This window comes from Lepisosteus oculatus, chromosome 3 (genome assembly GCF_040954835.1).
Source record: "Lepisosteus oculatus isolate fLepOcu1 chromosome 3, fLepOcu1.hap2, whole genome shotgun sequence".
Classification (NCBI taxonomy): Eukaryota; Metazoa; Chordata; class Actinopteri; order Semionotiformes; family Lepisosteidae; genus Lepisosteus; species Lepisosteus oculatus.
This window is the reverse complement of record NC_090698.1, coordinates 48,464,217-48,479,090: the sequence shown is the minus strand read 5'-3', so window position 1 is coordinate 48,479,090 and position 14,874 is coordinate 48,464,217. Positions and strand designations below refer to the sequence as shown.

Sequence of the window (14,874 nt, the reverse complement as noted above, 5' to 3'; positions counted from 1 at the left end):
GGAATACTTTTTAAAAACACAATAAATAATTGCATTTCCATTAATTCCAAAGAATATGATCAAATGTTGTTGCGTTTAAACCAAGAGAGACCACTGAAAGTGAAAAAAGAAATGTTTATAAACATTTTAGTTTTAAGCTTTTTATCCAAGTAATTTGTATTAACGTGACAGAGATACCGTCAAACTCTCATCTTTCATCATCAAAGAGATCTGCCTTCAGCATTGTTAATGCCTCAGCACATTTTAAAAAGAGATTCAGAGGGTCATTAACTGGTCTTAAAATGTTCATATTTCTTATTTTTACTAATATAGTCTTAGACAGGTGGGCGTCTCCAAAAGTGAAATTAACAATGCCAAACTGATTTTTTTTATGTGCTCCAATGTCACCAGTTTGCGGATATTAGGGGTATGACCTCGTATGCAGGAAATTAGCTTTTCTACTTTTGATCAGAGACTTGCTTAGCTATATTAAAAAAAAAAATCTACATGCTGATATAATATGCATTTCCTTGGCAAACGATGAGTGCTTAAATTTTAAGATTTCCAGCACATTAAAGTTTGAATAACAGGATTCAGATGTATGGATTTTCCTTAAGAGTTTGCAGACTGCAGAATGTAGAATACATTTCAGGTCTTAATAAAAAAAACAGAATACCTTCCCTTTATGAAATGTCAGATAAACATGAAAGCACGGACTGAACATTTCATAAGACAATACAACTCTGAGCAGTGGAGTGACAAAGCAGTGCCTGCAGAAACTTCACTCAGCCTGAACAGCATGCAGCCCTACTTCTGAGTCTCATCCTCTTTCACCGCAAGCTTTCACACAGACTCAAAACTTTCCTCAGGCAGAAGCCTTGTTAACACAAAAGGCAGGAAAGTAATACTGCCACAGTTTTTTTTACAGTTTCTCCCCTGACTTCATGGTTAAACTGACCGCTTAAGACACTGACAGACGGAACACACAATTACCCAGACATCACCATGTTACTTTTAAATTGCAAATAGGTTTGCTTAGATCACAGACACTCAGAAAAAGAATGTTGGACTTCATGCATATCAAAAGATTTCCATGTGGACACTAATCTTTTATTAACGTTTATTAAAAGATAAAACATGAAAAATATTTCATCAGGTGCTTTTTAATGATTCAGTTAAAAGTAAGCACATCAAAGAATCTGTAAAGCATAACGTCAATTCCAGCAAACAACACCTTGAATGTGAATAAGTGCTGGGTAAATTACTACAGCTTATATCATAATCATAGTTTTACTCCAGCATATAGCCAAAAAAAGGCGAATTCAGACTAACTACAGTACATATATTCATGCTAACAAATATTGGAACTTACGTGCATGTTCCATGTGTTTCTTATTGTTTTTTATTGTAAAGTCCATCACTTAAAGTATGAAGTATTGTGCTTTAATCGTGAAAATTACTGAAAAGGTGGATAATGGAGAGCTTAGGAAGAATGAAAGAATAGAAGAGACAAACGAGAGCAAGCCATCAGGCCAATCTGGCACATTTGATTGAATTTTAGCCATATCAGCTTTCTGATTGTGGAATACTTTTTTTTTTTCCCCAATCAGTAAACATTCATTTATTTGATGATAAACTAGTGGCATATATTTGAAAAGTGTTATGCACTAAAGAGCTATCGTGCCATTCACGGGTATCAAGTTTAAACCCATATTTGCATTGTAGATTAATCTGTCAAGATTGTATTTGTAACTGAAAAACAGGACTATTATCGAATGACATGTAGTGTCACCAGTGGCCAAGATCACATTATTTCAAAGGTCAAGACTATTATACACACATATGTCATGCATGAAAAAAATAAATAATGACATCTGGGATTCAGTGTAAGCTACCTATCATATAATTAAATCTTGTTCTTGCTTTGTTCACAGCAAGCCTTGCCTTGTAAACAATTCAGAAAGAACATAAGAAAAGGTTACAAACAAGCAGAGGCCATTCAGCTCATCATATTGTACTCGTTACTTTTTACAATTTAACAATTTAAGATTTGACTCTCTTCCCAATTATATAAGCACTTTACAGAAAAATCTGTTTTACATTACATAAGTTTCTCCAACATATTTTAATAGCTAATGTATGAAACGTTGTTAATATTTTTTTCTTAAATTAAGTTAGAATTTGCTCTGACCACAACAGCTTCTTTTTGCAATTTCGGGTTACTGCACAGCACACATGGTGAGAAATAGTGGCACATACTTAATCAACTAAATCAGGGAGTGGGATTTCAGGGGAGGTCTGACAGTCAAAACATAAGATTTTAAAACAGTTAAATCAATTACATTTAACCAGGACACTGGGATTAGCATCCCTACCCTTTTCAATTGTTCAGTCAGCTTTTTAATGGCCACAGTGATACCAGGAATTCTATTTCACAGCTGATCCAGAACACAATGCTTCATATAATAATGCACACTATTCCCCGCTATCATATTGGAGCACTGTCTTTCACAACTGCCAGTCCAGAGGACAGAGTGCCACCTACTGGTGCATGAACAGCACTTTCAGAAGAACCCAAGTCTGCACAGAGGCATCAGGCTCAAGAAAAAGACAGGTTATGCCAAGCTTAGCTTCTGACACGATGAAGCATGAAGAGAGTAAAATTGTAGTCTGTCATTTTGTACAGTTTACGTATGAAGGCAAATGATTTTAGTCTTTTGGATTGAAGTGCACATGAGAATGCAGCTTACACACAGAAAACACAGTCTGCTTTGCCTTCTTACCCCTTTCTTACGGTCTGAAAATCACTTGCATCACAGATATATCCACTCCAAATAAGATTCTATGATAGCAAAACAGGTTTATGTTCTAAATAAATGTGTAATGGCTTTAAAAGGTTCCAGTTTCCCTTTCCACAAATATATCTAGAAAACATAAAAATGATGGAAAGTCAAACTCATTCATACTTGTTTGGATGAAGTATCAGAACCAGGTAATGAATGTTCTTATTTATTGTTTAAAAATTGACTCAGCAGCCTTTTGGAATTTAAAAGGTCAGTTTAAATTTTCAGGATATTTCTTACCTATTATTGTATCATTGTTAGCTTAATTTCTTCTAACTTAAATTCAAAAGCCTAATATGTTCATAATTTGAGAACAAATGCTACATCACAACATTTTACATTACAGCTCAATTACACAACATGTCTTAATATTAACAAAAATGTCATGAAAACAAGGTTCAGAAACCGATTTTCTTCACTCACTGTTGCATGAGAAATAAATACATAGTTCAGGCACAAAAAGCAACACAGCACCACCAAGAGGATTTGATCCAATGCTGCATTTGAAGACAAAAATGTATTCATGTTACATTCTTAATGGTTTTGTACTTTAACCAATAAAGGTGTGTAGTTAAGCACAATGTAAAAATACCTTCGAAATTATCAGCTTTTAGCTCAGCCAAGTTACAGTATTTGCCAATTTAGTTCTTCTTATAGTATCCAGTGATACTAATATTTTGCTTAACATTTCTTTTCTTTAATTTTCTTATTTTTTCACAGGTGAATTTCAGGACAATTTGGATCTGCTGAAATCAAACTTTCAATTTGCAGCTGAGCATATACAAGCAGATTCTGTTTGAGCAATTCACATCATACAAGAATATACTCTAGAGGTTCACCATGCAGTTACAAATGGGCTTAGGCTGCAGTCAGGTTTCTATTTAGGCTGTTTCAATAAATTCTGCTGCAAAATATTGAATATATGCTGTTTGAGGGTCAGTGTTGCTCAAATCTGTCTATACAAACAGAGGAGGAGGATAATCTGATAAACATACATGAAATGCTTTTATATAAAGCATCATCTTATTTATTTGAAAAAGATAAAAAGTATAAACACTAATTACTTTTAAAAAATACTTCCAATATTTTAAACAGAATGGAGAGCTGAAAATTAATACTGATCAAGAACAGATCTGAAAACATTAGCTACCAACAAACTGGCAATCAAAATGTCAATTACGCCATTAGATAATCCTGATCTTCATTTGAAGCCCAGAAGTCTTTTGTTTGCCGCTTAATATAATTAGAGAAGTGAAGAGGAAGAATAATAATTAAGGCTCAGAGCATCAGCGGGAATTGCAGTGCTGCTCTTTGCCTATGCCAAAGTCCATTGTCTGTAAAATCATCCCTTGAACAAGTCTAAAGATATGTAATCCAACAGACAAGGCTCCAGTGAAGAGCTTTTCCTGTCGAGTGCTATTTGTCTTATTATAAGAAACTGAATTGTAAAGATTTATAAAATTTTAAGTTTTACCTATAGCACTGCTTTTCAGTAAGCAGACTCAAGAGTGTGCGAGTATATGGCTTTAATATTGTATGTGACCACATGTTTTAGGGTTCATATCAAATGCAGTACCTTCAATAATTTAAAAGAAAACTGTATGGATGCCCAGTGTATCTAGCAACAGTCTCTTGCACCATACACTTACACTTTACCCTATGTACACAAATAAATCATTTGTCTTTTACCTAATTTCACAATTCAGGACAAAGTCATTTAAGTTTGCAATATCAAAACCACTATAACATTTTCAGACTGCAGTTTTAATCACTTTTATATCATTTTCAGATTGCATGGCAAGACACTGAATTTCATAATGCGATACTGTATGAATGTGACAATGACAGGCAGGCTGGCTGGCTATTGATTTAAAGTATGTTAAGACATTGCTGTTTGTGATATAACAGTATATGTGTATATTAAAAATGTACTCTAATGTTTTAAATTAAAACAAATTTAGCATTTATGACAAAGAATGTTATAGTACTACTTACAACTCTTACATAATGCAATATGTGGTTTATATAATCGGTACAGTGCCCAAATATTGTATAGAACTTAAAAGCAAAGGCAGACAATTATCAGGAACCAAGTGAACATGCCTCGTTTACAACAGTCATAGACGGATATGTCCAAAAACAGAACAGAATGATTTGACCAGACTCAGTCTGATTTAACTGAATTCCATTATATCAGAGTCCATTCTAACAAGGGTGTACTTGTTAGCTAACTGCTGTGCTTCAGAACTCAAGGCACCTCTGTACTCTGCACTTTTTGCATGGACTGCCATGTGTTTTTTTTACAATAGTATATATGTATTGCTTCCCACAACATTTATTGTTCTGGTTGCTAATACTGATTATGTTTGTAATGTACTGTCTCATTGCGTGGAGTCATCTGATATACTGTGTATGTCCTGAAAGATCAACGCCAATGAGAATTCCAGTGTATATCCATATGCGGCAATAAACCTCTCAACTCTACAAGTTCATTATATGTTCAGTATAGTTGTGTTTAGGGTCATCATTATATTATTATAATCCTTTAACCCAAAAGACTCCTGGGTATCGCTGGGGATACTACTTAGTATTAAATAATGAACGTATCCAACCTAGAGTCCAGATGTTGCAAGTCTGAGTCTAAAATATGTCATTATCCAATCATGATTCGCCCAGGCTCTGGCAGGGTTGGTCAGGTTTGAATCAGTGACCGACTCCACTGTATTAAAAAAAGAAAAATGTCTCTGAAGTCCTCACGCATTTTTAACAATTCCACAATCAGTGTTGTAAAGAAAAATGTTGGTGATTAATTCCATGCCTTAAAAAGGCAATGTTGTTTCTTTGTACATACACTTTTCCTTTATCCGCATCCAAATAAATTACTACTACATCCATTTTTGCTGTAGGCACTACAAACTTTTCTGATAGTACCCCCCATACTGTATATGCTTGTCAAAAAGGGGTGCCCTCAGGAGTTGAATATTTAATTTCCATCCAGAAAGTCCACAGCTCTTTTGACCAACCTTTACGGTTTAGTGCTCAATCTAGGCATTCGTGATAGTTTCCTTGTCAAAGCACGAGTTTCCTAGCCGACCCTTCCCATGATGCCGTTTCTCTAAGAAGTCTTTACTGATCCCTTTGATGTCAAGAGCTCTGATGTAGAACTGAAATGAAAAGCAATGAATCAGCTGAGGTTCTGAAAGTGGTCTTTGTTACTGAAAGGATGATATACACTCTTTTGCAAAAGGTAATAGTTTCATAAGAGTAATGGAAATAAAATGTCACTAAGGCACACCGACTGCTCAATTTTATTTTCCTTTGAAATGCATAATATATGTTTGAGTGAACCAAGAAAAATTAAAGTGGCCTATATTCAGAAATGAGTGAATCTAATTGAATAATCTCTTTTTAGTAACCGTATAACAAGGTGAATCAGAAAGACTACATACTATCAAGACCCAGCTAAATTAAGTGATGCAGATCTATGGTTTTCATTTGCAGTATAGATGCTGAAAAGGAACAGGAGCAGAAAAAATGTACTGCACAGATCAAATATTTATCAGATCAGTGGTTAATTTTAAATCAACTAGAGAACTAAAAGTAGCAAAATGCTAACAGTCAAGGGCAAGATAATTACAATCAAAATAATATTGTTATAAAATGAACAACAGTGGATTTGCTGTATGGATATTAAAATTTCAGAAAATGCTACCTTTGATTCAGATTCTTACTTCACCACAAAAAGGCAATTAATTTAACTCACTAATTAAACTTGTGTTGTATCAATGTGTTCAAGAAGGGGTAAGAACATGTTTCTAACCAGGATAACATATACATCTAGAAATAAAAACCAACTTAAGTTTAAACCAGACTAAACATCAGTTCCAAAACTGCAAAACAAATAACAAAAGTCTACAAAAATACATTAAATTAATTCCTAACTTTCTGTGTTGAAGTGACAGAAAAAAATCAAATCTCCGCATTTCATGCACAGTTTTTCTTCTTGAACGTAACCAGGGTGTCAACATTAACACCAAGACTTTCTTATGCAGGAATGGGCACTTGTTGGTTTTAACACCTTTGATCAATATGTTCTATTTTTACCACAGTCTGCGACAAATGAACAAATTTCAAATGTAAGGTACTGACGTAGTCACAGAGCTGAAACGTCTGCGTAATGCTGTCCTCACACTATAATTTCATAAGTATAGAAAACTTAATAATAAAACAATACATTTTGTTTACCTTCCAGGATAAGTTTAAGCTTCAATTAACTATAAGCCTAAAATTTCTGTGAATCTCAAGAAGAAAATAATAAACTGCAATTGTGATTAATAAGACTTATGCTTTTTATCCAAAGTGACTTACCTTTGTTTTAGTTTATGCAATTGGCTATATTACCGATATATTGATACTGTATATTACTGAAGCAATCTGAGTGAAGTATTTTTCAGAAGGAAACAACAGCAGCTCCCCAACTGTGATTTGAAAACATGACCTTCCAGTGAGCCCGAATGTCTACTTTTAATATGAAAAGTCCTTTCTTTGTTGTAGAGACAAAACCATTAACCACATCTACCTACCCATGTCTGAACTTAAATATCAATAATTAGCCCATCACCAGACCTATATCCTTGTTCAAAAATTTGTCATAACGGGAGTTACCCTTGTTTTATTTTTCCAAGTTATGCCTCATTACATAAACCTAAACACAGCAGGAGAAAACATGTACTATCATCACCAGAATGTCCACCAGCAGTGTGAAGCAACTCTCAAGGCCTCTGGGACTGCAAGCTAGATAGTTGTGGGTTCAAATCCCAAGTGGGGAACTGATGTTGTTTTCCTTGAGCAAGGTACTTCAGTCAGACTGCTCCAGCAGAAAGGCCAGATGTATCAATGGCTACAGATTTTTGATGAAAGCATCAGCAAAATAAACGAGAGATCAGAAGATGTCGCGTCTCACTTACATCCTGGAAAAGCCTCTTGTCTGCCGCAAGCCGTTTGGAGGCCAGAGTCTTGGTGACGTGGTAGAACGTCAGCAGGGCCCTGTGCTGCTGCAGGCCATCCTGAACTTTCACAGACTCCAGGAGAATGGGGATTAACTCAGGCCACTGTCGAGGGCAGTCCAGCCTGGCAACCTTGGCAATCAGGACTGCAATCTGAGTTGCAATCTAAAAGGGTTGAAAAAGTCACGTGTTAAGTCCTGATCGTTTATATATCCTACATTGCCATAACACGCATTGTTTTTTAATTAGAGCACTTTGATATGGTCAGAGCTCTTCGTCTTACATTATCACCTTACCTTTTGTCCATTAGGTTTCAGAACAGCTGCAAAATTTTAAAACTCATATTTAAAATGCAACAAGATTAAACGTGTCTCTGCATAATAGGGGAAGACCATGAATACTTTATCAATTAAATTGTACTTCATAAATCCCATACAAAGTTATATTGCTTCATATACATTTGCATTAAAAGAGACACATAAAATAAAGACACGTAAGAGACAAGTAAAGTTTTGCTCACTGAGAAGCAGATTGAAAATAAGGTGAGCCCGTCTGTTCCTGGAGTGTCACACTCCTGAATGTTTTACATCATAAACTTTAATTATTAATTTCTACAGACTGAAGCTGTGTACCTGTTTAATGAAGGAATGTAAAGCTCTTTTGGATATGAAAATGCAAATAGCCCGGCAGCCTTCCAGTTTACTCCTCACTGAACTGAAAAACAATGCTGTACTTTACAAGCCATAAGGATGGCCTACGGTATAAAATTCAGTAGGCAGTTGGAGCCCTGGAGAGCCACAGTCTACATCTGGCTAGTTTCTAAACCTTTCCAATCAGATTTGACTGATTTCATGATGCTTGTATCACACCATAAAAGAGCTGCTTTAAATGAACACCTCTTTGATAAGTTTTCACAGTGAAAGCACTCCTCACAATTTGTAGACTATACTATCAAATCTGAAATGATTAACTATGTTTAGTAAATATTTACTATGTTAATACCATGTTATTATTTTTAATTATTAAATTACATTTTTATGTCCTAATTATGTGTTTAACACCAAGATCACAATGACATTTTTCTTATTTATTCCAGTGCAAACCATAGTTACTACAGATAACATTATGATGAGGTAAAAGCATGTAAAAAGCAGTTCATCTACTAGATACAGTGTATTTACTCAGTAAAAGCTACTTTTGTTTTTTTAAGGAAAGTAATACATTTCTCGTCTTATTTTAGTTTCATTAGACAGAAAGAAGGTATTTTGCCCAGGTCATTTTACCAGATTAAGACCAGAAACTTCCTAAAACTGGAAAAACTTTGCAAAGCAAACAAAAATGTTATTTATGGAAAAAAAAATTACTAACATTGTTGAATGCGATAGGAATCAATAATAATAAATATATATGTAATAAGCATATATTGTTTTACAGCAGCAAGATTTCAGCAACAGAAAAAAATAGAGACTAATATAGGTTTAGAGGTTGACATTTTTCACTTAAGCATTCTGACAAATTTCTGCACTAATCCCCCAAAAACCCAATGCTTAAATTGAGCACAAAAAGAAAAAATCCAATAATGGATTAATAATACCATAAATACCTTCATTTATCAGTGGGAAAGAACACTGCATTTATTTTTGTAGTGTAAAACAAAACTATTACAGTATGTATCACCCAGAAAGACACGTATTCCCAGTAAGGGTCATTGTAGCCCAGAGCCAGAGTCCACAAAGCAAAGCACACAAGGTGAGATGGGACTCCAGTCTACTACAGGGTACACACACAAGCACACAATTTAGAGAAGCCATTTAACCAAGCCAGTACGGCTATGAAAGGCAGGAGGAAGCAGGTACCCATAGAAATCCTATGCAAAATCAGGGAGAATTGATAAACCCCACACAAAAGGCTCCCCCCTTCCAGAACTGAACCCAAGGAACAGCAATAACAAGCATCCCACTGTATTGTATTGAAAATATAATGAACAGACCTAGTTAAAAAATAGACAACTGGTCACCACATAAACTGAAGCCTGGATAGAAGAGAAGAGGTTGCAAGTAGCTAGTAGACAGGTGGAAAGAGAAAACATTCATAGAACTGGGGACTATTTGGTACAAAAAGACCTTCATGCCAGAATTCTTTACTTTATTATCTACGCTGATAGAAATATTAAATTATACGTCAACGCTTACAGTACAATAGCATTATAACACCCTAAAGAGTAATGCAACGTTATATTGAGAAAACCACCATTGAACAATATTTCAGCTGTAAAAAAAGTTAAACTAAAGTTAACACCATCTTTTTACTGTTAAATAACTTTTACTGATAAAAAGCCTCATTTACATCACTACTGACAGATGAAACGTGAGCTCTTGAAGTTTCAGAGAGGCTTTTAAACTCCTGCCTTTTTTTTTTGCTCCAACAACAGCACACAGAGCGGAAACCCTGAATGTGAAAAAATATGGAAAAGAAAAATGTGCTCAGTATAATATTTTTGACAAGGTTTTATCAAGAAATCTGCAGTTCAAAAAATGGTGAGAGCTACCAGTCTCAAATAAAAAACATTTAATCTAACCTAATAAAGTATGCCTTTTAGAACACAGTACTGAGAATGAACTGAGACAGCATACCTGCAGTGGAGTGCAGCGAAGGTAAGGAAGTTACAACCGATTCCTCCGCTTATCTGATGCCCTTAAAGCTCGAGGTAAACATCAAGAACATCTGCTTTAGCCACTAACCTGATTCACTGGCTCATTGAAGTTGGTGATGAGGCCAGCACGTAAGGAAGACTTCTCCTCTTCTGAAAGAGCACTGCAGACAAGGGAGAGATCAGCTCCAGTTAGAAACATCTCATACCCCAAGCAAACAAAACATTCCTAAAAGAATTACTCCCCTTACATATGCCACCTGCCCACCATCACCATGTCTGAAAGAACAGATAATCACTTTAGAATGGCAGGATCGTGGTTGTAACGGGCTGTCCTGTGAAGGCCTGCCAGGATTTTGATTTGGAGATAGTGTAGTTGCAAGCACATCAGCTAGGCTAATAAAACACGCAGTGGCCATGAATGGTGGCCAAAACATAAAGGTAAAAAATATCCTCTCCTCCCTCCTATGAGCAATTCTGTTAATTATGTTAAATACTTTTCACTGCAGTGTACGCATTTATTTAAGAAAGGTTATATCTCTCATAGCTCTGGGAAACGTGAAAGTTAGAGTTAAAGATTTGTCAGGTTTTACTCAAGCATCCCTTTATTTATTCATGAATGCAAAACACAGCGGCCCAGCTGGTAAAACCAACATTACCCGGAACAGAGCTGTAAAGCATAATGAACTCTCTCAGCAACCTTTGGCTCTTCAGCCCCTTTCCATTTCCTTCACCACAATGCAGTGCCATTACAAGGGACTTCTTCATTATGATCTATAGCCTACAATAAATACTGAGTATTTTCGGTCTTCTATAGTCAAAAGAAAAGCCTCGGCTTTCTCAGGGGTATTTTTGCCTCTATAAGACTGAACAGGAATGCAATCTGGACCTACAATTGATCCCAGAACAGCAGTACACAAGACACACTCATCACAGGTGGAGCCATTCCAGAGGGCATGTAGTTAACCACACATGGAGTATACTCGCCCTGATAATACCAGGATATTTCAGAGGCCTAAAAATGAAGAAAACAATGCCTTTTAATTTTGGCTCTTGGATTGCATTAGCCAAAAGTCAGTTCTAGGAAGCTTTTACTTTAAACCTTTCCTTTTAAACCCACAGAAAACTGCTTACTTTTGTAAGGCAAAAGTACTGTTGTGTTCAAGTTCACTCATTTCAGTATGATATTCTCTTTAAAGGGCTTTGCAGCATTCATGTACCTGCATCCAATCTACATTTAAATACAGACATCACATACAGAATCTCATCACTATTTAGTTTTAATACATTTTCTACAGCCAAGCCTCCAAGTTGTTCGATTATCTTCTTCAATATACTGTAGTTAAGATAGTGGTTTGCGATTTTTTAAGGCTTTAAAAAAATACTATAGAAGTGCGTGTTAGTCTCGACCAGCAAAGCTCTAGCTGTAAACTGCACTTTTATTCAGAACCATTTAAAATATTATTAGCTCAACTGGTACAGGTATTCGCACATGATTTAACTGTAAATAAATATTTAAGAATCCCATTTGCCTGCCTTTTTATTTGATTTAGATTTTTTTTTTTTGCCTATTGCACAAGGGCTTTCACACTATTTTGTTTTTAATCACAGTGGAAATGCAAATCCTGAAGCCTTGCAGCAGAATAACATTAATTTTTCAACCTGCCCTACAGCATAGGGTATTATTAGAGTCTGAGCAGTAGTAGAGAAATTGCTATAGCCAGTCAGTGGGTGTACCTCCTCTGGGAGACTAAATTTTCTTTCACATGACCTAAGTTCTGCAAAGAGTTTTGCTTTGCCCAACATCACCCTCCGGCTCTGCTCACCAATGTCATCTGCTATCTGCGACTGTTTCTAGTGCGAACACTGCAAATTCTGCTCTGCTCTGATCCATTCACAGCTGAACAGATGATGATGGAATTACTCGACTCCTAACAGGGGCAATTAGATTCTGGTGTGAAGGGTGTTTACACTGCTTCTGTGCAGTGAGGAACTGTTGTGATAAATTTGCAGGCCAGAGGGAAGCTAAGTATTTGATGGCTTTTCTTTGCGTTTTCATTTATCAGCTATGATGTTAAGAGTGTATCCTTCCTAGATTATTTAAATCCAGATTTTTGCAGAAGGTACTGTGACATTAGTTCAGTTCAATCATAGCAAGCCCATCTACTGCGTGGAATAGTTGAACAGAGTTTGGGCCAAGTGTGTTTTAACTGTTGTTAACGGAGGACTTTTCCATACTGAAACTGGTTTTTATTACAATATAATTACTTACATACTCCTTAGAAGTTTTCATTTTGTTTTTTCATCACAAAAGCTGGGATGGGTCGACAGTTTTTTGAACAAGTCAGGTAATTGCGAGATTCATAGGCTACTTACAAATGACTGTTTTTCCCAGCAGTAATTAAAAATATAAAAGATACTACAGATAGTACCAGTAACAGTCAATTTTAATACAAAATGTTTAAGACTTGGGTTCGCATGGAGGTTCGGTGGGGAACATCGTTGCCTCACAGCGCTGAGACTTTGGGTTCGATTCCTGGGGTGGCATTGTGGAGTTTGTATGATCTCCCCGTGAATTTCCTCAGAGAGCCTGATTTCCTTCCACAGCCCAAAGACATTATATTAATTGCTAATATGCAAGAAACATTTCAACAGTCCTAAATGGAAAAAAAAATCACCTGTTAAAAAATTAAAAAATATAACCTGCAAACATTATTTACTTGGGAAGCGTGTAATTATAAGTCAAAACTGGATGTGACACAAAACACCTCAAAAAGCAAACAACGCAAAAGGAAATGAAATCATCCAATTTGCATCAAACGTCATCTGGGCCAATGTAATGAAAGAATCCTGCCTTTGCTTACTTATGAACACCAACAGCTAAAATACTGATTTCAGTCTTTCTTCAAAAGAGGCTGAACGGCCATTTATTAATATCAGGTATCAGTTTGAGAGAGAGAAGAATAGCTGATTCCCATTTCCAAACCGATCTAAACTGAACGTTTAGAAAATTTCTTCTGCTTTTTTTCTCAATAAATAGCATCTCGATGAATAACTCGCTGCAATGTTTTTCTAGAAAAGAACTGTCCATAAATATATTTTGACCTCCATGGACTTGAAAGATCACTTTCGCTCTTTCTGTCATCTGTAAAACTGATCATGTTTTTAGAATTCTCTTTTGCATTTTTCTCATTGGTGCAACAAGGGCATTTCTTAATAACAAAATAATGTTGTTGAAATAGAACAGCTAATATCTTTATCTGTACTTAGAAAAATATGTATATACGTAATCTTAACAAGTGTTTGCTAATAGTTGGTATCGTCTAGCTATTGTTTATCTAACGGATTTTCAGATAAATCTTTAACCGTTCATTCTGAGTTGAGGTCAGAGAAAACACAACCTTACTTAGGCAAGTGAAAGATATATCTAAAAAGATTTTTGGGAATGAACCAGCATGCAGTACACTCATGGGGTACAGCAAGGAAAATGGAAATTAAATTCCATCTCTGTGGGCTTGTTAATTATGGCTCTAATAGATTTTGCTCCAGCTGTGCTGCCTCTCATTTGTGAAATTAGTTTATGAATACATAAACCCAGCATGGGAATAAAAACAGCACTTACTATTGATAAGGACAGGTACATTTTCTTGTTTATGCAACAGTTAACCATGATAAATTCATCGTTTCTTCTCACAAGGGCAATTCTGAAAAAAGTGTTCACTTAATACTCATCTCACAACAACAGAACTATCACCATTAACTTATAAGGGTATTAAATATAGATTTTTAATAAAATTGTTGTAATTTCCCATTATTTTTCTTGTGCCTCACATTAGTCAACTAATGACCCTCATACAAGCACAAGAGAGAAAAACAAAAACAAAATTACTCCTTTTGCTCAGCATCTAACACAGAATTAGTGGAGGATACGAGCACTCTAAATGATGACAGCTTCAAACTACAGGGGCTCCCACCACACAGTGATTCAGATATCTTAACCATTTTCAGCAAACCTCCACTGACCTGTATGGTAACACTTGAAAACTCCCAATTACAGTCAGCCAACAACACAGCCCTGAATCACACTAACAATGTCTAGACTACAGAGCTCAACAAGTTAGAAACTAGACGACCCATTGAGCCTATCTAGTCGATGTGGTTGACAACATGGCTGGGTGGCTTGATCCATATTCTCGCAATACTTTGCATAAACAAGTGCCTATTGCTCACAGTTTAAAAGGCACTTTCTCATAGTTTCCACTTGTAACCTCCAATGTGTTTCACTCTATGTTTCTCACTGTTGATTCACAAGAGGAGCCTTGGACTGACTTTGTCAGTGCATTTAAGGATTCAAACATCATCTTGTAATCGCCTCTCTTCAAGTTCCTGGATCTGC

General features: G+C 35.8%; 1 protein-coding gene across 1 annotated transcript in view; it reads right to left on the bottom strand.

Annotated features, from left to right (window-relative positions):
• ipo11 (importin 11) overlaps positions 1-14,874 on the bottom strand; it is a 262,035-nt gene that overhangs the window by 233,706 nt on the left and 13,455 nt on the right. The window contains exons 4-5 of the mRNA XM_006626819.3: positions 10,570-10,642; positions 7,790-7,993 (exon numbers count right to left, since the gene is read on the bottom strand). Of these exons, the coding sequence (XP_006626882.2) occupies positions 7,790-7,993; positions 10,570-10,642 (277 nt within the window). The remainder of the gene's footprint in view (positions 1-7,789; positions 7,994-10,569; positions 10,643-14,874) is intronic.